Below are 24883 nucleotides of genomic sequence, written 5' to 3'. Positions count from 1 at the left end.
GGGATAAGCAATATCTGTTTACAGTTTTTTCCCCAGTGCTAAACTGGCAGAAAACAGAAAAAAAAGAAGAAATGTTGTCCCATTTGCTAATGTTGCATTGCCATCGGTAAGCCATGATCCAAATCCTTCTAGAATTAATATACAAGCACAATTAATGCGGCAGCTATTGAATATAAGCCACAATAAGCAGAAAAATTCAGGGTTTAATCACCATAAATCATTGCCGTACAAATTTATAATCTGGATGATCGTACAAATTTATAATCTGGATGATTGAATTGCACATGCTGGCACCTTGTCTCGCTCAGTAGCATCTTGTAAACAGAATTGCCAAATATTTTCGAACAAAATAGTTTTCAATTGTCAAAACGAGAAATCTTCACGAATTTGCTAATACAACAACATGGGGTTACATGGGTAGATCAGAACCAAAGTCAATAAAGAGAGAGAGAGAGAGAGAGAGAGAGAGAGAGAGAGAGAGGACATTATATACAACTCAAGGTAGGGAAAAAATAGGGGAAAATAACACCCAGTCATTTCTTTGATTGGACTTTAACATGCGGTCCCTTGACCATGTCATTTAATTTTTAGTCCTGCTTGTACGTACTTATTTTAGTTCTTGTACGCGGTTATATTCTCCCTGCACACATTTTACACTGTCCCTGAACATACTTCTATCTGCGTGTATATAATTATTTGTAACTGATATACATAATGTAGAATTAGTCTGCACAACTGCTAGGAATCGGGAATGAAAGAAACTTTGAACCATGGGGTGGGTATTAAAGTCCTTGTCAACTAAAGGTTATAGTTCGGTCAATGAAGGGACCGGCAATTAAATACACCATTAAATAAAGAATTAAATAATCAAGTTGGAAAAAACAGTATTTCTCCTGTACAATTTAACTTTTCTTTCTTGTGTGTAAGTTGACCATGTGTCAAAATTAAGTAGGACCAAATCAGCATGCCCTTGATCATCCAACGATATGCAAAGAAGCATGATACCGAGTTCATTTATTCAATCTCATGAGATAACCATTCCTTGAGACTGAAATAGTGGCCATTGAAAGCACAATATCATTCCAATGTGGGCGCTAGGGTTTGGAAGCATCTGCTGAATCCATGCTACACTTTGTAATCAGATCATAATTCATGGAAGCCAGTTGTGATAAGTTCTGAGCACACAAAAATACAAGGTTATTTGTTCAGGTAGCTTTTATTCAATGGATGCAAGTAATCAGATGCTGATTAAGCACTACCTTAAATGAGAAGTTACTGAATGAGTACTTTACAGAGAGTGTTCGGGCTCCAAAGTCTGCCATACTGCCAAATTCATCTCCCTGCACAAGAAAAATATCAAGTATAACATGAGTGAGGTCTGAGATTGCTGGGGAACAAAAAGTAAAAGCTGTAATATTTATACGTCTTCATCCAGGTCCCAACTGTGAGGGCTGCTGCTGCAGCTCATACTGCATGTATCAGTCATATCATCATAATCATGAGATGCTGCACAGAGATCATCATCTGCTGTGTTCCATGGATGACGGCATGCAAAATAACTTGTGTCATCTTCACCTTCAGTTGAAGGAATGAATGCTGCCTGCAGCAAAACAAGCAAAAACCATCAATCATGACGTTGGGTTGCAAATACTGAACATGTTGGATAGCAGCTGAAGTTTAACCACTCAACCTTCTGTCTGGTGATCATATCCCAGTTTGTGTTTCTAAAGAAAGGATGCGACTTCACCTGCCTTGATGATTAAATTTGTATTAGACCGTAGGGAATAACTACCAAAGTTTAAATAAAAGAAAAGAAATTTACCTCCCCAGCTCCAGTTGCTCCAAGTCTTTGGACTGGGTTTTCAATTAGCAATCTGAATGCAGGGAAAATTGAGTTCAGCCAGTTCAGTATAACATGCTTGGTTTTAATTTTCAATCACAGAACAGAACTATTATAAATTTTAGACTCATTGGTTCAGGATATTGTAATCATATTTCATTATGTGAGGCTCAATCCTAGCCAATTTTCACATGTTCAAGAAAAAGCATAGTCAGACAGACAGATATCAGCAGTATGACAAATTATTGGGTGCAGACAAAAATATTAACCTAGTAGTTATCCATCAAACAAAGAGGTAAGTGCAGTTAGTAACTTTTGCTTGGGAATTTCGTCATCTAAAAGCCAAAACCACTGATGAGAACCAAAAATACTAACAACAGTACCAACAAATTTAATGGAACATACACCTGTCCACTATTTTAGAAAAGATTTTATATACCTTAAATCTGGTTTCATGTGTGATATTGGCCCTGGGAGTAAATATGGCTCAATTTTAGACAATGTATTGCGTGCTGTGATATTGAGTGAGGCAGATGTTTTAGTTGCTCTTCTCACTTCTCCTTTATCTCCCTTCTCCCTTAGACATGCTTCATCTATCTAAACACTGTAACCCAGTAGTAAGCCTCGAATTCTGCAGTGCATTCTCTTGCCATCTGTTGAGCATCTCCCCTTCTTGAAGATCTCTTGACCAGCCCTTATTTGTGGTTATAGGACACCAGGTTCCATTGGAGCAGGGATTGGTTACTGGTGTGAATTTATTAGATATTATTTTTCTACTTGCTTCATAAATCCAATATGGGATTTAATCTTGTTCTTTTCTAGTACGTTGATTGGTGAGATATTCATATTTTAGTTAGATTGGAGAGATAGTTAATATTTTAGTTATCACTCCTTTAAAATGAATCTGCTTTTAGTTATGATAAAATTAGGATTTTCAAGTATATGAACTTATATTAATCAATGAAGACTACTGACAACATAAACGTGTAAAACATTTGAAAGTAATGCTTGCAATAGAACACTTTCAAATCATAAAACAAATAAATCATTTTACAGGTCTTACTTGTCAATCAAGTCATGAGCTTCACAGCTCATCTCTTCTGGTATCTGTGGCCAAGGTATATCTCGATTCATGATATTATCAAAAACTTTCTGCAGTAAAATTAGAGGCATTAGAACTGAATTTTGTATAACACAATCATAGGATCTATGGTCATTTGAAGAAAAGAAAAAAAAAAGAAAAGAAAAAAAACACTTCCAAGTTCATGAACTATTTGGAGTACTGAAGCTTCTGCATAGAATATATAAAGCTTAAAAATGGAGTGCAATAAAACAATGAAGAACAACAGAAACATGTAACACATGCAACCGAATATAACCATTCTATGCAATAGTCATGCAAAATTAAGATGCTTGGAAGGAACACAATAAAAGCACGACTGCAGGAAGTCATATAAGCCCCCGTACAAAGTGTGCAACTTTGCATGTTTGCTTAGTAGAATAAAGATACATTCAAGCCCGGCTATATGATCAAAGTCAATAATTAATATTGATGTGCTTCTTCTGCATTCAAAAATAGATTTCCACAATCTAGTTATCACTCTGAAATTGCAATGTGGATAGAAAAGATGATGCCCAAGCTAGCTGTTACAAAATATTATCAATAATAAAAATTAAGGCTAATTCTTCCTTCAGCTTTTTGAAGAAAAGAGCTTCTAAGGATGGAAAAGTCAATAATATAATGCACACTAATATTAGTAAGAGCATGCAGAGCTAAGATGGAGGATAGCAAGAAAAAAGACTGGCAAGAAATGCCTCTGCAAAAGTACAAGAGTTGATCAAATAAACATGACCCTAACTTATAATGATGGTAAGTTTTTAAGATATGTGGACATATAACAAAAGTGTAAAGCAAGCTCGGAGACCTCTTGTCTTATTTTCTGCTTGGAATGTAATAGATCCTTTAGAGTTGGAATTTATTCACATAAAGTTTAAGATTACAATATTTAGTTTTTTATTTTCTACAATCAATGAGAGCAACTTGGATTCTGGTTTATGCCACTAATTTGTCACAATCCTTATGGTGGTTCTATTTTTGTTTTTATGAAATATTGACTCTATAAGGTAGGGTATGCTGTATAACTCAGAATGTTAGGCAATAAAAAATGTACATGAAAACATTGACTAAATGAGAATGTTAAGATGGACCTGTATTAAAACTTAAAGGATGAAATAAGAATTGGTTATATTAGAAGAGTTGTAGAAGTTGCACAAACTAAGGACAAAGTGATGGAAAATCAATTGAGATGGCATGGACATGTACAATGAAGATCTAAGAAGGCTCTAGTAAGGAGAGGTACTTTGGTTTGTATTCAAAATTGTAAGAAAATAAGAAAAAGATCTAAAGCAACATAGATGGAGGTGGTCAGAAAGGATATGAAGACTTGAAATAACATCAAAGTCTGCTCTAAAATAGGAATACTTGCCAAAAGGTTCCAAAAAGCTGAACCCAAAACATGGAAATAAAGCTCTCTAACTATAAAGTGTATGCAGCTGGAACAACTCTATTGAAAGACCAATGAATTGTATAATGAATTACCTGTGGATGTTCAGCATTAAATGGGGGAATACCTACAAGCAGTTCAAAAAGAATAATACCCACAGACCACCAATCTGCAGTTGGGCCTACAATTCAAGCATCATATAGTCACATTCTTCAAATTTATAATGTGAAAAAAGCTTTCAAATTTTAATGTGAAAAAAGATTAACTTTTCAACAATAATTAATGTCACAAACCATGTGGCATCCCCAATAATATCTCAGGTGCCAAATAATCAGGAGTGCCGACAGCAGATTGCTTTCTCCTCTGCTCCCGTTTCTGTGCTCGTTTTGTTGCAGCCAGTGGTTCATGATCACCTGATAGAACAGCACCGCTGAGATCTGGACCTGATAAATCATCAGTGCTGTTGATAAGACCAACCTTTGAGAGCCCAAAATCAGTCAACTGTACCAACAAAATATGAGAGTTTGGTAAGAACTCATGAAGAAATGGTGTACTACTCACTATGAAGCTAAGTGCTTATATTGATTGATCTGTGAAATCAACAAACAAGCGGTCTCAATCATTTCCTGAGTAAGCCAAGTTTGCAGCAGCATGACAATCATGCCAAGCCAGTACTGCACCAGCACACAGCACTAAAAACCTTGGTCAACCTGTTCTTGAGCTTATATATGATCACATCACTAATCAAGCTACCTCGTGGATTTGAAATCAATAAATAGCTATCAGTTGTGACCATGCAAGGCAAGGTTTGCTAAGATGCAATAAATGCTAGATCCTGAAATTTAAGATGATATCACAACATGCACTTTTTAATTAAGAGCATTCTGAAATATTGTCAAGAGGTGAGACATTTATTGCAATGGTCAAGTATCTCACTCAGCTAAGCAACCTCTAAGACAAGTTTGAAGTTGATTGTTCCATCCCAACTTAGTAAAAAGAAAATTCAATTATATTATAGAGCAAACAAATTGCAAATGTAGAGCTTGCTAGATGAGCTGATACTTTAACATTATCTAGTTTGCAACTCGATCAGCATATAAAATTATGAATTAGTTATAGTAACTACCAACATATCAAGACACCTGGTCCCATATGTTTTGCCTCTGGGATACTATTATCAATTTATCACTATAAATCCATATTCAGAAAAAGTTTGAAAAGGAGAGCCATTCTTCTGAAGGAACATGAAGTTTCTTAAGGCTACTAAATATGCAGATTATAACCAAGACTGAACTATGTCAACATGCATTGCCTGGTACTTCTATGAGCCTCATCCATCTCCTCATTCCCAGAAGTGGACATATCATGAACCATATTTTCCATGAGAGGCCCATGTAATCAGTCTGATATGGTCTTCCTTGCAAATTGTCTCTTTATTCTTCCTTGAGTTAGTAAATTAATTATGTTAGTGTCAAACATCAAAATACTAGACCTTTGCACTACTTCAAAAACATGGTTCGGAATGCAATACCATCCTAAACCACCTAGTTTGGGGCATACTGAATCATACCGAGGATAGATCAACATGGTTTGCTCTGCCCCTTGGTTTGATAAACCGGTGAGGGAGGGGGAGTGAGAGAAAAAAAGAGAAGAAAAAAGAGAGAGGAGGGAGGGGGGGGGGGGGGGGGGGGGGCGGGGGTGGAGGGGAAGAGGGAGAGGGAGGGGGCTTTTGTGCCCCCTTTCCTTCGGCTCTATGTAATAGGGGTAGAGCTCCTATTTCAAAATGAAATAGGAGCTTTGTCCCCTTTCTATATATTTTTTTGAATTTTTTTAAAGTGAAGTCGGCAGTTGTTGCCAACTTCACTTAAAATAAACTTCAAAAAAAAGAAGTAAGATCAACAGTTGCCACCAAAATGTAAAGGAAATGGAGCCCTTGTTATGCCATACGGGAGGAAAGGGAGCTCGAAAGCGCCCTCTTTCTCACTCTCTTGGCCTCTCTATCTCTCCCCCTTCCTCCCTCATCCTCTCCCTGCCTCCCTCTCTCTCTTTTCCTTTTCCTATACACATAACAAGGGCAAAACCCCTGTTACACAGCGCCAGAGGAGAGAGGGCTCGAAAGCCCTCGATCCCTCTTTTTTGTCTCTCTCTCCCCCTAGCTATCCCTCCCTTCCTCTCTTTTCCTCTCTTTCCTTCTCTTTCTCTAATTTTCTTGTGTCAGTATGCACCGGAACAACATGCTACAATATCATACTACACTATACTGCTGCCAACTAGCATAGATGTCAGTTTCGATACTATAGACCTTGCACGATTAAGTGTTGTAAAATGCACGAGATATCATGAATTTACATCACTTTAGTAAATGGATGATCAACTATATTAATAATGACCATGATTATATGTAAGCAACAGATAGAAAATAATAGTGGCATGCTGACCTTGATATGACCATCCCGTCCAATCAACAAGTTATCTGGTTTCAAATCTCGATGAATTATATTCATAGAGTGCAAACACTCCAATGCAAGTACCTGAAAAAAGTTATATTCTATTGTTGTATCATTATTTGCAAATGACCTTTCTTGCGGTAGCCAATGCAGTAAAATAAAGGCTTTTTGTCACGACTGCAATCAAACAAGGGATCTGTGTACTTACCACTTCAGCTATGTAAGTCCGTGCCATTTCTTCATTTAAGCAACCCAAATTTCTCAATAAAGAGTAAAGATCTCCACCATTCAAGTACTCCATGACCAGATACAGATTTTCCCTACATGTGAAGGAGTAGAAAAATCGGACCTGCTGATCGCAATGAAGTTAAATATGCATATCTACATGAAGACGTAACATTGAAACTTTTAAAGGTGTGCTCACCACAAAAGCATTGCGAACTGATATTAGGATGTTACGTTCAGCCAAGATACTTTCAACTGCATTCTTGCGAATCATATCAGCCTTCTTAAGAACCTATGTTCATGTAAACAGATATTAGTACAAGCATGAAGGATGATTGTTTTTTCCTATAGTCAAAAATATTAAGAGAACTTAAAAACAAAAAAAATCCTTTGTAATTAAAAGAAGAATTTAATGAGTATGGTGCCTATCCAATGTCAGTTCTGGTATAGGTCCAGCATGGGTCACACCTAAATTCCTGACTTAACCACAGACTGCTGATAATTCAACATTAAAGAAATCGATAAATAGCATATTAATTTGCAAATTATATATGTCAATGGCAAAATTTGACTTCTCTTAGTTGGTAGACTGGTCTAAACTGGGGAGTTTCATGTTGGACATATGAGATGTACTCTAAGCTCCCACATCATAGTTAGTTTGACAGATGAATTAACCTCCAATATTTAGGATGAGCCCCTTTTAAGTTACATATATCCTAGTTGCAGGCCCATGCAATGCATTTACAAGAGGAAAAGCATAGATAGCTACAACCACATTGGAGGAAGTATTGATCGCTGTGATCTCATTAGATAGACGAACTCCCATATTTCTTCTCAAAAAATGCACTCCTGTATTAGTGCACTGCGCTCCCTTTTTTCTTTCCCCTAAGCAAGAGATGAACTAATAGAGGTGTATTTTAATTAATGCATGGGTATGTGTATAGCACCTCACAGTTGGATGCATGGCAGCATCAGTTCAGCAATGATAGCGGTTGAGATCCATGGTCCATGGCTTGAGTAGTTTGTGCCGAAAAATGTATATACATGTACATACATACACAAAAATGCACGCACATATGTATATATGTATGTGGGCATGCAAAACTTTCACAACCAATTCATGGTTTAGCCTGAAAAAGAAAATCTATAGGAATATCTTATGGCAAAAAACATCAAACAGAACTAGGCTTGATATAGTTGTAATTGGCACCTCCATTATATGATTTTTTTTTTTCAAAAGAAAAGAAAAAGATGAAAGATCATTTTGATGTTTCAATAAAAGTGAAATTAGTAGAAACAAGGTTTTCCATGTTGGTTGTCATCATTGTACTTAAAAAAAAAAAAGGCATAATAGTTAATCCAGAGAGTGATCAATACCAACTCCAAGATATATCAACTTCTTCGGCCAATGGAGCTAGCAACCATAGTATTTTACTTTTCAAGAGCAATGCTTGATGAAAAAATCAATAATACTACAGCCCAAGGTTTCCATATATCGGTTAAGAAATTAATTAATGAAAATGTAGAAGTACAAGTATTCTGAAGCATGATGCATGTTCATATAGAACATGCAAGATGTCAACATTCAATAACTCAATTCTTATAGATATGCAATAGAAACCAGGACAATCTAAGATGTCAACAATGACAAATAAATATTTAATCGAGGTTTTAAATCCCATGGGCGGGATCGTTCTGGTTTTTCCTTCAAATTGGATGGTTGCTGTCCCGTCCTGTCCTAACGCTTAGGATAGGAGATGTCCCAGGATGCGCTGATCAGCACGTTGTGATGATGGCAGGATGGCTCCATCTCAACACTTGGGACAGTATCCTGTCCTGGCATCCCGTAGGATGTTCCATCGAGTTTTGTAACCATGCCTTTAATCATTAAGGTACTAACAATTGCCACAGGACTATAAGAATTGAAGGAAACACCTTTTAAGATATTTGATGGGTTTGGTGCCTAGTGGACGAGTCCAAATAAGATGGATTGTATGACTACTAACTGGTACCAATATTATGAATTATTATAGTACATCATTGCCTGCACTTTTTCCCCCCTATGAAACATTCATTTCTAGCAAAGCAATATGACAGGGTACCAAAGATTAATAACTTCTACTTAAATGCACCAGATCTTCCCTAACAATTGTTGCCATTGTGTCTTTATTTCAAAAATACAACCACCTTCTGTTGTAGTGATAGGCATGCAGACAATATTAAACCTGACATATGCATGATGCATGAGTGACCTTTTTACACCAGAATAGGATCTTCAAGCTTTGAAAGTTCTATAGAGGACCATTACTATTACAATGTACTCATTGTTCATCACCAGAATTTGAGGGACCGTAACAATGAATCTGCCATCTGTGAGTAGTGCTGGCAATTCCACTGCTCAAGTTAAACTTGCTCTACAAGAAGTCCCTTCAAACTCTTTTGCCAGAATGTCTATTTTCTGGTCAAAATCTTTTGGCAATATGCCTTTGTATTATTTCTTTTGGTATCATTTTAGTTAGATCATTCTCTACATCTGAAACCTGCTTGGAGTTTTTACTAAAATAACGGGATTATGTACATCTATTTATGATGTTAATCAGAGTAGAGGTTACCTAATTTAAAAATAAGAGTTTCAGATGCATTTTAGGGTTAAGAGATAAGGAATTCTCTTAGAGAATCTTATTGGCTGCAAAACTTCTCAAACAAGAGAAGTTTAAGTCTTAGCTGGTTAGGAAATAGTTTCATATTTTCCATATTTTTTTAATATTATTCATTTTGATTAAATCATTATAAAACACTTACTCTGTAATGGATTGGACAAAAAAATCTTTGAAATTGTTATGAATTTTTCTGTCATTCACACGTTCTTTTTATGAGGTTATTTAAAGATAGTAAAGTTAATAATATGAAGATTGATTCTTTTAAATAAAAATATATCTTGTGGTGAGCCTTTGCCTTCCTTACTTTTTCTCATTCATTTTTCTCAGTTCAATCTCTTTTTATCTTTCGTATTAAAGTTACAAGAACAGATTATCTAACCTGTACCTTGGTCTACATCAATTTGGCACTTCACAATTTCATCAAATCTGATGGATGACAAACAATTCCAATGACCATCCTTAAAGCATAAGCACTCAGAGAACCAGTGAAACCAGCAGAAATGGAGACAATATGGGGTTAAAATGACAACTACAGAAATGATCTTACAACTTCAGTGGATATAGACGATAATACCACTCATGGAGAATAAGTTCAACCTGGAGATTTTAATCCCATACAACCTAAAGGAGATGACTTGTTGAGTAAGATCAGAAGTCACCAACAAACAGAAGCAGGCCATAATGTGCAATATATTCAACAATCTCATGTTTACAGAAATGAAGGAATGAAAGAAACCATGGCCAAGATATGCAGGTAACAAAGATTTCAGATCCAATAATTTCCTTTAACGAAAAAGCTAGTTTGTTCAATAAATTGATATCGCTTGTTGACAGAAAACTTGGTACAACTGGAGATGGAATACTGAATCAGGTCCATAAGAGGCATCATTATTGATATAATTTTATCATGGAGAAATGAAGTGGAAAAGCATCCAGGTGACTTCAAGCGATATAATGACACATCCATTAAAGAAGAGATTTGAAAAAAAAAAAAATGTAATGCATATCTTTCAGCCCTAAAATATCCAACAAGAACAAGTATGGAGTACCTTTATCGCAAAAAGGTCGCCTGTTACTCTTTTCTTTGCAAGAAAAACTCGTCCAAATGCCCCTCGACTTATTGGTTTTATTATTTCAAAATCCTCAATAGATGTTCGATCTTTAAACCGTGCATTCAAAGGGCTTGTTCGTGAGCTACAACCCATTCTGTTTTCTGCTGAACCATCTTTACCAACCATAATACATGAAGAATCTTTATTAGCATCATCTATGTGCCCACATAGATGTATGAACTTCTCCCTGTCAAATTAGAGGATTAAACAAGGTGCAGTACTAACTAAATGAAGTAGACCGAAATCCAAAAACAACTGGTTAGATAGAATTGAACTTAGTCTAATGAACAAAGTGTTGATTAAAATAGTATAACTGTAAATTAATTGTACTATGGCTCCACATAGCGTCAACAACTTTGGGAGGCATCAATTATGTAACTGACAATTGAACTCACTGCAGTAGTTTAGCTATCCGTCTTCCAAATGTCTCAACGACAAGTGCATCAACCTTTCTAGTGTCAATAACAGCATTTAGGTCTTCCAGATAGGAGCTCAAATATTCCAACGAGCTATAGTTGTAAGTTTTTATACTTGCAATGTCACGAACAATATGCAATAGACTCTCTATCTGCAAGTAAAAACAGAAGTTTATAATATGCATAGAATATTTTATGGTTGATAAAAATCAAACCACATGTATTTTAAAATAAAGAAATAACTCTGATATGGCATCCTTGCATAGAATACCCGGTGACAAAAAATAAACAAGAAACAAGATGGAGTATTAAAATATCAATAGTGACAAAGTTCCTGAATATTATTGCAGCGTTAGTGTATCAACTTAGGCATATAAATAGACGAACCAAAAAGCCATCATGATACATCGTATCATTTTTAGGGCCAAGAAAATCTGAACACCATACCAAGTATTTGGCACAACATAACTATGGTGCAGGTGAGTTGTGACAAGTATGGCTCCGGCGTCACCGATAGCCGTGATTGTACAGAAAATGGACTGGTCAGGTTATATCACAGCATTAAAAAGGTCTCGTCTGAAGTTACTACCATCCAGTTTCAAGCTCAACTTGGTTGAAATTTTAAGTCTATCAAAACATAATGGTTCATCTACCAAGGAATCTTAACCATCTGATTGTATTAAATGAGAATACATGCAACAAAATTAAACAGGAGTGCATAATTACATCTCTAAAGCTTGAAGATATTTAAGAATAATTAACTTTTAACATAAGTATCTCTATTATTTATATGAATAAGAATTAAAAATATGGGTCTTGATCTTCCAGTCAAGTCTCAGCTGGGGAAAATCGGGCTGACACTAACTTGATTTAAAATAACCACATCTACTCCACTACCAGTCATGGTTCTAATTGGGTTAAATCCTAATTGACCCATACAGGACCCCAAACAAAACCTGGGATAGGATGTGCTCTTGGTATGTTATTTGGCCCAAACCAATGCAAACTGGTTTTTACGAGGGCGAATCACTCAGTTCCTAATAGTTCAGCCCCGTAAGGGCCCCATGCCAATTCAGGGCCTCAACAATTGTGGGAAAAGGGCTTGAAGTGCTTTTCTCCCTTTGTTTCAAAGTAAAAGTGGAGAAAGAGAGGAGAGGAGAAAAAGGGTACTGCAATTTTTTAATATAAGTATTTTACATTTTAAATTATACTTAATTCAATATATACTGCATACACCATTCCTTAGTCATGTAATATAAAAAGTTAAAGTATATTGCATTTAAACATAAAAAAAAACTCAAAACACTCTATTTTTCACTCAAAACTAGATAATGAAAGCTTAAAAACTTTGAAAGGTCTATATATATATATAGAGAGAGAGAGAGAGAAAGTACATTGAGGTTGCATATGATAGCATACCGTACCATATTGGTTCTCCTACAGGCACAGAGTCCAATATTGAGACTGCATACCTTGCTGAAAACTTCATCTTTCTTATTCTTCTATGAGGAGTGGCCGCAGAAATCACGTATATATCATACTATATTATATTTTATTACATTAATATTGTATTATTATCATTATTATGTTAAAATAATCTTATTAGAATAAAAATATTATTATATTTTTTTATAAATATAAATTTTTATTTATTTTATTATTTAGATTAAAATATTCATACAAATAATTTATATGTTAAGAATATTTTATAATCACCATTTTTGATAGCACAACTAGTTAACAATTGAAAGCACTGTAATATCCATTACTACCTTTACTTGATATTAAAAGCACTTTCGGAATTTAGTTACCAAACAAATGTTAAAGTTCCATAGAACTTCATAAATGTAGCCAGTAAACATTAAATAGCTTTTCATTAAAAGCTCTATTAGTAAAAGCTTTACTATCCCACATTCTATAGATAAAAGCTCTACTACTATCTATGGCAATACCAAAAGGAACCCTAAAAACTTGCTTATTAGGATGCTCAACCTGGACGGCCACTGAGACTCGATAGAATAGTGGAGCATCTAGTTCCATAGAAAAATCAAGACACTCTTGCCGCATAGAACTTAAAACCTTGATATTAGCAGCTCATCAATGTCAAGAAATGATGCCGTCAAATGGACCACTCAAATGAATAAATATTTTGATTAATATTCTTTCCTTATGACTTACATCAATTAATGTATAAAATGAATCCTATGCCATAATCATGAGAACAAGAAGAAAATAAAAAAAATTCAGCACCAAAAACAACTGTTGAGGCAAATACCAAGTCGACCATCTAATTCTACAGACCAAGTATGCAGTCCTATGTTAAGAAAATGGATGAACAAGAGCATACCTGTTGAAGGCTTTCAATCTTTGAAAGTGCCTTCGGTCCACTCATTAGCAACTCAATCTGTCTAGTCCTTGGCGTCAAGGGTGATTGTGGAGACATGCTTCCTGAAGATGATGCACAATGTGAACCATTCAGCATTGTCGGTAATTCATTTAGGTTGTTCATGGTTAGAGCACTAGCCACTTCTAGAGAACACTCCCTAGTGCCAGCAGATGGAGAGGATGAGTTATTCTGACATAAAGACATGTCATCGGACTCTTCAGTAATACATGAGGCACTGATTTTTGCAACCTCTTGGTTCACAGCCACCGTATCAGAACTCCTTGATGTACAGGAGGCCAGAATCCTTTCAAGGACTTCAGCAACTTTCTCCAGCCGCTCATCTATGGTTAAACCCTTTGAATCACATCTATCGGCAATAGTGCATACTCTAAAATGACCCTCTGCATGTATGGTTGGTATCTCAAAATCACAAATCCTACATATCATTTTCGGCCTCCCATCATCTAGGATCTGTTTACCTTCAGAGTAATCACTCGCGACATCTTGGTCCTTCGAGGATGGCTGCATCAAACTGTCTAAGATCTCAGAGCAATGCTCAGAGACATCGAGGATTTCAGCAGTCTCATCCAAACCCACTTTAGTTTTATCTGCCTGTGGCAAAGAATCTGATACCTTCTTCATGGGGGATTCATCTTTTGCATCATGGAATTTCTTCAGATTCTTCTCAGCAGCTGATGGAAGCTTCTTCCATGAAGACATTTTTGCTGGTGAATCTGTCTCCGCTGAGTATCTTAATGGGCGGCCAGCAAAATCTTGACTCAGATACCGATACTCTAGGATTTTCTTCCTTATGAGCCTATCTTTTATAGAACTCGTTGCGCTCCTGGGGTCCTGCCCTGCCTCCCCCGAACCAGTCTGCTCTGGATAGACCCCCAAGTCGCTAAGCTGGTGAAGACCAAGAATATGGTCCTCCTCCCCATAAATGCCCTCCTTCTGGAACTGAAGCCAACGAGTGCACCTTGTGAGGATAAAAAGAATCCTGGTATGAGCTTGCTTCAACGTGCCCATGGGCAACTCCTGGCGACGGTCGTCCAGATTCTGAACAATTCCCTCACATTTGAGCCAGAACTCATCTGGAGGCATCTCCGCACACTTCTGCGTTACGACCAAGAGGTCCTCCAAGGGCATCCTCCATTCAGGATGCTCATCGGCAGCTTTTTCAAACATGCCCACCAGATCACCGGCATATACACCAAGCTCAGCATTAATTTCATCCTTCAAGCGATTAAACTTTGTTCGAATGAAGGCCATTATATCCTACAGTAATCGGATGCGGATGAAATAAATGAATGCCCGTGCGATGAATCGCTAAATGATTGAATTTTGATGATGAAAAGGCATCAGATAGGGGAGAGGAGAACAAGAAACAATTATAATACACATACATTTTCATAAAAAAGAAAGAAAGAAAGAAAGAAAGAAAGAAAGAAAGAAAGAAAAAGAAGAAATCATTACTTCGGGGCTGCTGAGTCCGCGAAGCTTTCGGATTGGAAGATGGTGGGGTGTTTTAGAATTCAATTCATGGGAGAAGCTCTTGACGTCGGTGGGGCCTCGCTTCTTGCGGCCGCTCGTCGCCCGTAGGATGGCGCGGAAACGGGGGGACTGCATCTCCTTGGCCGCGTCAAAGGTAACTTGGCGGTTCCCACCCTGAGACGGGGACAGAGACGGAGAAGGAAGATCGCCACAAAAACTTCGTCAGGGTTTCCGGCCATGCAAAATCAAAGCACGAAAGAATCCTCAAGAAGATACAATTATGTGGTTTACTTACCTCCATTCGAGACCACGACGTGCTTATGGTTTGGACGGGAACCCGAGAGATTGGAATTGGTTGTAGGCGCTTACTTCCTCCGGATATAAAGAAGATTTATTTCTTTATTTCCTTTTTATTCTCTTTTAAAGAGAAAACAGAGAGAGATAGAAAAAATATGTTAGTTATATATAAGAGGATAAAATGGATAGATGACAACGGGAAATATTGATTGGGAGAAGAAAGAAAGAAAAGATTTTTTTTTTTAAGAAAAAAAGAAGGTTTGGAGCTAATATCAGTCCTTACAAAACGGAAGCCATGGCCTGACCGACGTTTTCTCGACCCTTTGAATCCGCGCCTCTCCCCCGCTTCCTGTCGCCTTCATCGGAGGAAGGTTAACTGCCGCTGGTGGCTTCGTGCTACGGGGCCGATGCAAAATGTGGGCCTCGTTCCAGAAATCTGGCCCAAACTTATAACCTAGTCCGGTCCGAATTAGGGCCCGACTTTAACAGGGGGTGACAAGTGGTTCGGATTCGATGATGGATCGGATCAATAGGTATTGAATCATAAAATTAAAAATTTAAATTCAAATTATTTATTAAATTAATAAAAAATTTAAATTTAAATTTAAATTATTTATTAAATAAATAATTTGATAAAATTAATTTAATTTATTTATTAAATAAATTAAATTAAACTAAACCGATTAAATGGATTAAATAAATTAAATAAATTAAGTTAAATGAATTAGAAATAGATTTAATAAATTTTAAATAAATTAGATAGATGTTAAATGAATTAAATAAGTTAAACATGTCGGATTAAATGGATCACAAATAGGTTAAATAAATTTTAAATAAATTAAATAAGTTATTTGATTCAATCCGATTTGAATATTAAATCGACTACGGTTAAATTAAATATTTAAATATTAAATAAATTAAATAAATTAATTTATTTATAATTTAAATTTATTTAATGTAAATTTAAATTTATTTATAATTAATTAAATATGAATTGAATCCACGGATCAGATCATATTTTTTCGATCCTACCTCAGTAGTCCTGGGGTTCGATAGCGGATCGGATCATACTTTCTCGATCCTACTTTAGTACTAGGGTTTAATTTCAATCCTCGCTTCTCCGGAGACTATATATATATATATATATATATATCCATTTTCCGCAGTTGGACGATCAAAGAGCGATTAGAGGGAGGAGGGGCGAAGAAATCGTAGGCAACTCGGCGTACCGGAAGAAAGTGTTGATGCAGCAAAAGGGAAGGTCATACAACCGCAGATCTCGGAGCTTCTCTCGCTCTCGCGTTGCCATCGAGGGCGCTTAGCTGCTGCTCCTTCTCTTCCTTTTTCTTCTTTAGCAGACGCAGTCGGAGCAGCCACCTCAATCACAAGACGAACAAAATGGCTGCCGTCAGTGGTAAGTCGATCTAAACGATTTCTTGACATTAACAGAAAAAAAAAAAAAATTCGATCTCAGATCTGGATCTAACAAGACAAAACGAGATTATTTTAATTTTTAGTTATGTTTGTTTGAGGAAAAAAATGAAGAGATCTAGATCTGGAACGCTTCTCCTGTGCTGTTTGTTTGTGATTGGATGCTATTGGTTACGATGATATGATGAGTTGGGTAGTAGTCATGGTGACGGTGTGCTTTGGTGGCAGGAGCAGGAGAGGAGGAGCGCATGGTCCAGAAGAGCTACTGGATGGAGCACTCCAAGGACCTTACCGTGGCGGCCATGATGCTGGACTCCCGTGCCACCAATCTCGACAAGGAAGAGAGGCCCGAGGTAATACTACTCTCTTTGTTTCTCACATGCAATTCGGGAAATATCCCAGGCGGTGTTATGGATCATTTTACTTAGTATTTTGAAAAAAAGGAGTTTTCTGTAAATTATTTGATCGGATTATCTTTGCCTTCTGATGTTTTTATTATGATAAATGAGGATCTGTCTTCAAGTAGAATGCCACTCTGCCTTTTGTGTTGGTATTTTACTGTTTATTCTTCATGATTATCATGTTATAATGTACCAGACTTTTGACACCAGTGCTATTTCATTTTATGTTACTTGATTTTATTCTTTTGTAGGTTCTCTCTTTACTTCCGCCATATAAAGGAAAATCAGTTTTGGAGCTTGGGGCTGGTATTGGTCGCTTTACTGGTGAGCTGGCAAAAGAAGCCGGTCATGTTCTGGCTTTGGATTTCATCGAAAATGTGATTAAAAAGGTACTCAAATGTTCATTCTTGTGGAGAAACTATTGGTTTATGAAGAGTAGATCTTGATGCAATATATTCTCACTAGACATCTAATCTTGAGTTACCCTCTATCTGCAGAATGAGAGCATCAATGGGCATTTTACAAACACAAGCTTTATGTGTGCCGATGTAACATCTCCAGACTTGCTGATTGAAGAAGAATCTGTGGACTTGATATTCTCAAACTGGTTACTGATGTATCTGTCAGATAATGAGGTGATTTGCACTTGACAAGTGATGCTATTATATTTTAACTTCATTAATTGTATTTCACCTAATTTGGAAATTTAGGTATTTTTGTATTTCTGAAGATCAGTGTTTTTTCTGACATAAAATTACATTGTTGCTTTCAAAGTTTCACCACTAAACCAGATAACCATATAATTACAAATTCAATAACTATATTATAATGTATGTGTGTTTGTATGCATGCATAGATATGTACATTTAATTAAAACGTTACCGGCAATTTTCTTAAAGAAAGCTAAGTTTACTACTTACATTGTATTAAACTGTTATCAGACCTTATGAGTAGGTGGATTGATGCGATAATTGAATTTGATGCATTTTTATTTATGGGATGTTAGCTTGGTGTTCTAGTTCTTATGCACTACATGGGTCATATTTGCTTTATTTGGTTAGCCATTTAATATATGGACCTTTGATGCTGTGAGTTAAGAATTACATACTTATGGTATTGGCATTCAAATTGCGAGTTTTTGTTTTGAAATGCTTCCTATGTCATTTTCTAATCTTTTTTGGTTGTTGGATGAAGGTGGAAAGGCTGGCAGAAAGGATGGTGAAATGGTTAAAGGTTGGTGGATATATTTTCTTCAGAGAATCTTGTTTCCACCAGTCGGGAGACTCTAAGAGGAAAACCAACCCAACACATTACCGGGAACCAAGGTTCTATACTAAGGTAATATACATTACTGTCAATATCCTTCAATTGGTGTTCTTTCAGTCTTGCACATAGTCTCTTTTGATGATGGGTGCTCTATTTGACTGAAATTTTTGGGTGTATATCTTCTTCCTTGGACCAAACATGTTAGCTTTTAAAATGATAATTCTCCATAAGTGTTTTGACTTTGAGTTAGGCAAATCTGTGCTTTTGAAGACTTTTGAAGCATTAGTATTCTCACTACATGAACAGATTTTTTTTCTATATTTTTTTCGAAATAGCTTTTACAAGATTGGGAGATGGATATGAAAAAAGAATTAATCCAAGAATTTTTCTGCAATTGCATTTAATATTTCCATGGGAGGTGTGGCAACAATATATGACTTATAGTATCATGGTGGAAAGTTCCCCAAAACCAGTGTCTTGTTGGACATATGGATGCTTAAAGAACAACATACTCACAGCACACTTCAAACATTCACTTCCCTAAAAAAAAATAAAAAAACAATTTGGAAGAAGGTTTAAAATACAGTTTTGGTTTCAGTTTCAGCTGTGGGCCTGTGAAGCTTCTGTTTTGACACTGTTGATGATTTCAGAAATCTTGTTTTTGAGCTTATGGTCAAAAAAAGAAAATTCAAACAAAATGAAAAATAGAAGAAAAATAAAAGAAACTTGGAAAAGTTATTACACAAAACTGTCAAATATTTTGTGTTCTATAGATTCTTTATGCATGTAGTTTGGACAATTTTAGAATGAAGTTGACATTGCATAAAGGTAAAATATATTGAACATTACTAAAATTTTGTACCAAATATAACATACAATTTACGTTTTGAAGTTTGTTTGGTTGAAATTCACTCTCTTGGCAATTGACAAGACTCTTTCTCAACACTCATTAGAACCCTTAGATAGTAACCTCTCTCTAAATGTGAGGAAGCTTATTGCTAAACTGCTAATGTAGCTTCCTTGCAATGTCTGTTGGTTTTGGATGTTGTGACTATTTATGTCCCCTTAAAAATTTGGAAGCAAATATCAGTCTCGTCGTAACAGCAGCTGTTATTGCTACTTTGGATCTTTGTTTCATTTGTATTTCTTTTGGCCTCTTTTTTCCAATGTCATTCCCTGTTTGAGGCTGCTTGATGTCTAGTATGAAGTCATCCAAGACAGTAGGAGACTGTTTCTAGCTCTCATGAACCCCATAAATTGGCTGCTTATATGCTTGTGGAAGCACACATGTTGTATAGATTAATTTTTTTCAATTTAACGTCTTTCTAGTTTCTGATTTGAGTTTTTAATACAGGTTTTTAAAGAGTGCCACACCTTCAATGGCGTAGGAAATTCCTTTGAACTCTCTCTCATTACTTTCAAGTGCATTAGGGCTTATGTAAGGAACAAGAAAAATCAAAATCAAGTAAATCCTTCTCTCCCTCTCCCTCTCTCTCTCTCTCTCATGTGTACTGGATTTCTTTTCCAAATAGAATGGTTAATTGAGTGTGTGAAAATTATGTAGATCTGTTGGTTATGGCAAAAGGTCAGATCCACTGATGACAGGGGATTCCAGCGCTTCTTGGATAATGTGCAGTACAAGAGCAGTGGAATTTTACGATATGAGCGTGTCTTTGGAGAAGGTTTTGTAAGCACTGGAGGAATCGGTATGCATATTATCAATTACCTTTTCTGGTCTTCTTTTTCCTTTGTAATTGTGAAAAACAATTTTCAGCGTAACTCTACACAACTAGGCAGTAGTTCCTGTGTGCATTGAATTTGTTGAAAAACAAAATTACAAAAGATGATTGTTCTAATAGTTTAAGCAATCGGGTTGACACCGAAATTTTTCCAGATTCCTCTTCCCTTATAACTGCTGGCTATTTTTCTGTTCGCAAATTTTTTAACCTATTGTATTTGAAATATGCATGACATCAATTTGTCATGTTATTTAGACAGAAGCATATTGATTTGCTTCATCTTTTCCTGAAGTATTTGAATCAGCTGTGGTATGAGAGTTATGCACCACATGACACCACATGTTATCTAAACACTTCAAATTTTCATTTTTGTGAAGTCTGTAACACTTGAAGACCATGAATCATGATGTCATTACTATCATGATGCATATACGAAAGTTATCACGCCATAAACTTGTATTTAGTAGACAATTTGTCAGTTTTATCAGATTGTGAACTGATTCGACCAACTAATTGTTTATTGTATATGTGCAGATACATATGTACATGCATATGTATAAAGTATAGTCAGATAACTCATTAAATTTCTTGAATGTTACCATGTCAAATTCCTTTAGACCCCATGGCACTTTTGTCATGTTAAACATTTTTGGTTGCATAAGTGCTGTTAAGCTATATTAAACAAATACAAATAGAGACGATATTTTGATTCTTTAGGATTTAAAGATATATTTTGCATGCAAACTTCTTGAATAGAAACAAAGTTGGTTAGGATGATTGCACATGGACCTGAATGAGAAAGCAGGATACAAGCTTATGCTACTGGATTGTTATTGTACAGTGCTGCATAACACTTATACACACATTGATACATGATTTTATACATAGCAGAGCAGCAGTTTGGAATGTCTTTTAATTACTGGGGTATGATGTGCACAGTCAAGAGGGAATAAAAATGGTGGCCAAGTGTAGGACTCTTCTGCCATTGAGGAGTCTGGGGAGGGTCAGTGTATGTAGCCTTACCCTTATGTACATAGTGGTTGTTTCCATGTTTCAAACTTGTGACAGCAAGGGCTCACGTTTAGTAGCCTAAAGGGAATATTTTGCTAAGAAAATAGTGATGGCGATGAACTTATACTTACTGCAAATGTTTGTGGAGTTGGCTTATTTTGCAAGCACTCATTGGCTTAAGTCTGGTGTTGTTGGTTGCTCACAATCCTACAGTATTGTTAATACTTACAATTATTGTTTTCTTTTTTACCTTGTGCTTTTCATAACTGTCTGTTCATGTTAGAGTATTTTCCTTATGAAGTTTTGTTTATTTGCTAGTGTCCAATATTGAACTTTTTACAAACATACATTCTCTAAAGAAGAACAAGAAAGAACAGAATGCTGGGCAACTTTAAATGAGGATATACAGAATCAAAATCCTTAATAAGTTTAAAGAGTCACAATATAGCCATTACACTCATTAATCATTTTTCTTTGTGAATCTTTCAGTTTTATTTCCTTCTCTGATAATATTCTTGTTGCTTTTCTTTGTGTTAATTCCTCCTTGATTTACATATTTTACTGTCCTTATATGATCAGAGACTACGAAGGAATTTGTGGCAAAGCTGGCACTTAATCCTGGACAGAAAGTCCTTGATGTGGGATGTGGCATTGGGGGAGGCGACTTTTATATGGCTGAGAACTTGGATGTGGATGTGGTTGGGATTGATCTTTCAATAAATATGATCTCCTTTGCTCTTGAACGTGCCATTGGGCGCAAGTGCTCAATTGAGTTTGAGGTTGCTGACTGCACCAAGAAAACTTATCCAGATAATACATTTGATGTGATCTACAGCCGCGACACTATCCTTCACATACAAGTATGTCACCTCGCATAGCATTTGGTAGGAATGGTGGAGTAAAAATTTTCAACCTACTGTTTTTGGATTTTGAGTGCGAACATTTATCATGTGGTTCACATTGGACTGTAGGCTTCTCAGCTGCTTCATTCTTTTAGGATATACTGGGTTGTTTATGATTAGATTAAAAATCCTGATAACTGTCGTATGTATATTGATTCAGAATACATTACACTGGTGAACCAATTGGTTTTTTGGCCATGTTCTTCTTAACCTGAAACATCATCTATGCAAAATTAGGTTGACACTGAATAGTTTTGGTAACGTGGTATTTTCAGGACAAACCTATGTTGTTCAGAAGTTTCTTTAAGTGGTTAAAACCAGGAGGAAAGATTCTTATTACTGATTACTGCAAGAGTTCTGGGACACCATCAGAGGCATTTGCGGAGTATATCAAGCAAAGAGGATATGATCTTCATGATGTAGAGGCTTATGGCCAGGTTGGCTTTTGTCCCCTCTCTATGACACAAATGCACACACATATGAGAGAGAGAAGTTGAATTATGAAAACAGAATAGCATATTCATATAATCTTTGTCTTATCAGATGCTTAAAGATGCTGGTTTTTACGAGGCTGTTGCAGAAGATCGAACAGATCAGGTTCTGACTTCATCCTCCCCCTTTCATATAGTTTTATGGAATTGTTTTTGTGTGGTGAATTGACCAATAAATCCTCCTGCTTTATTCATATGAAAGCCAAAGGTGTACAGTGCATAAAATGAGAAGCAAAATGTTAATACTATCGCTTAAAGGCTAAAGGATTTAATTACTTTTCATTCAGTTTCTAGAAGTTCTTCAGAGGGAATTGGATGCTGTTGAGAAGGATAAGGATGCTTTCGTGCAAGAATTTTCAAAGGTAGGATGTTTTGGGTGCACAAACTTGCATTTATGTGTTCCTTCATTGTACTTGATGTTTAATATACCAATCTAATTTGATGTTCAGGAAGACTACGATGAAATTGTTAGTGGTTGGAAAGCAAAGCTGAAGAGAAGTTCGTTTGGTGAGCAGAGGTGGGGCCTGTTCATGGCTAAAAAGAAATGATCAAGTTCTCTGGCAACTTTTTTTAATAATGCCCATTTATCTTTTTTAATAATGCCCATTTATCTTGTTGATCCTTCCTTGAGCAGTGTTGATTTAAACTTGCATTTGATCTTTGGATTTGGTTTATTTTGTTATTTGCTTTTAGTGACTTAAATCTTTGTGGTATCTGATGGCTTCACTCCTTTGAAAGGGGTGAGTGAGTGGTAAACCTATTAAATGAATCTTAATCTTTATAAGATAATGAGAATTGCAGATTTAATTAGTCTCCCCGCCGATACTCCCCGCCGATAGAATGTTGCAGGTTTCTACGAGATTGCTCATGGATGGCTGTACGAGTCCTACAGCGGATTTGCTGATCAAATCCAAGCTAATGGACTTGATCACCAATTCTAGCCTGGTCATGTGGTCAACAGTTAGGGCTTTGGGGGTTAACCTAACCTTCTGTGATTGATGGCAATGCTAATATTATCAAATCCATGAGCAAAAGCTATTGAAAGTCAATTTCTGTGCCTCCCCCTCCAAACATGATGCTTGTTTAAACTTTATAGATCTTGAAAATCAATTTTTTTTTGATTTTTCTATAGTTCTTTTGTATAATATTTTATTATAAAAAATAATGATGATATTACATATTTATTTTTTTATATATTTTATTATTTTTTAAAATAATATTTATTATTATTATTTTTTATTTTTTTCTTTCTTTGTTCGTGGCTTCATCGCTTCCAACCTATCTCTCCACCTCAGCGCCATCCACAGCTCTTCTGTGCTCTTTTCTTTGACCCCTCAAGCCTCCTCCGCTCTTTTGCATATGCCCTCTTGCGGCTTGTGCCTCCTCCGTGCGTGCTCTTTTGGCCTGCATCTCCTTTGCACCATCAACCTCTCTTCTTTTGATTATGTGCCTTCTCTCTCGTGTCCACTATCGTTCTGTGCCCTCCAACCCCCCCTCCATGCCACCATCGTCACCGCATCCATCACCCCCCATCCTCCACGAATTGTGGCTTCTCGGTGCTATCGCCAACCCCTCCTCCCAACTTCAGGCATTTGTGGCTTTTTTGTGTTCTTCTCTCCTCTGATGGTCCATGGAGAAAGAGAAGATTTTTTGAAAAAAAAAATAATTAGATTATGATATGAAATAATTTTAATTTTTAAAATATTTATCATATATATATATATATATATATATATATATATATATATATATATATATATATATATATATATATCCTATCAAATTAAAATCTAAATAATTCATATTTAATTTATCGATCAGAAATAGATAAAAAGTAAAAAGATCAAAATACTTTTTTGGAGTATCGTAGCAAAATCTTCTCATAAACAACTATAAAAAAATGAGTTTGACCAATAATATGTTGACCAAGATTATAAGATAATGATTACCCACGTGTCATTAATGAGACAGTTTTTAGTTTTTAATGGAAATTGAGAACAGCTATTAATAGGGAGTTATCCGTCGAGAAAATTATCATACTGGCTAGGCTAAGATTTTGCTAAAATTAACGAAACCTCTGTGTTTCAGATGGCGGTGTTTTATTTACATTCTTATTCTCTCAGTGTGATGTCAAAAAGAACCAAGCTGTCTGTGAATAACTCCAGCTCAGTTTAATAATACTATTTTTAGCCCACTTCAGAGAAGAAATGGGTCAAGTTCAAACACTTTTTGGAACTGTACACAAAAGAATCAAACCCGAA

At 36.0% G+C, this 24883-nt stretch overlaps 2 protein-coding genes across 3 annotated transcripts; one reads left to right on the top strand and one right to left on the bottom strand.

Moving 5' to 3' along the window:
- Positions 1–787: 787 nt before the first annotated feature.
- LOC105049108 (probable serine/threonine protein kinase IRE) lies at positions 788–15248 on the bottom strand. The gene is made up of 15 exons (XM_073251367.1): positions 15067–15248; positions 13552–14868; positions 11184–11356; positions 10726–10975; positions 7216–7308; positions 7000–7140; positions 6783–6875; positions 4638–4845; positions 4440–4525; positions 2904–2992; positions 1823–1874; positions 1691–1747; positions 1424–1600; positions 1260–1340; positions 788–1175 (listed from the first exon to the last, which is right to left on the bottom strand). The coding sequence occupies exons 1-15, from the start codon at positions 15217–15219 to the stop codon at positions 1095–1097; spliced, it is 3051 nt and encodes a 1016-aa protein (XP_073107468.1). The 5' UTR covers positions 15220–15248; the 3' UTR covers positions 788–1094.
- Positions 15249–16555: 1307 nt separating this feature from the next.
- Positions 16556–23432, top strand: LOC105044829 (phosphoethanolamine N-methyltransferase). 2 transcript variants are annotated; one of them, XM_019853969.3, is made up of 12 exons: positions 16556–16795; positions 17047–17165; positions 17465–17602; positions 17711–17848; positions 18408–18551; positions 19834–19944; positions 20044–20185; positions 21809–22089; positions 22407–22568; positions 22675–22728; positions 22910–22984; positions 23072–23432. In XM_019853969.3, the coding sequence occupies exons 1-12, from the start codon at positions 16780–16782 to the stop codon at positions 23168–23170; spliced, it is 1479 nt and encodes a 492-aa protein (XP_019709528.1). In that variant the 5' UTR covers positions 16556–16779; the 3' UTR covers positions 23171–23432. The 2 variants fall into 2 exon arrangements, with proteins under 2 accessions (XP_019709528.1, XP_010921161.1); XM_010922859.3 differs by having other exon boundaries at positions 17041–17165.
- Positions 23433–24883: the final 1451 nt, after the last annotated feature.

The sequence above is a fragment of the Elaeis guineensis genome, chromosome 2 (assembly GCF_000442705.2).
Source record: "Elaeis guineensis isolate ETL-2024a chromosome 2, EG11, whole genome shotgun sequence".
Taxonomy (NCBI): Eukaryota; Viridiplantae; Streptophyta; class Magnoliopsida; order Arecales; family Arecaceae; genus Elaeis; species Elaeis guineensis.
Note: the sequence above shows the minus strand (reverse complement) of the source record. Positions and strands in the feature narration are given on the sequence as shown.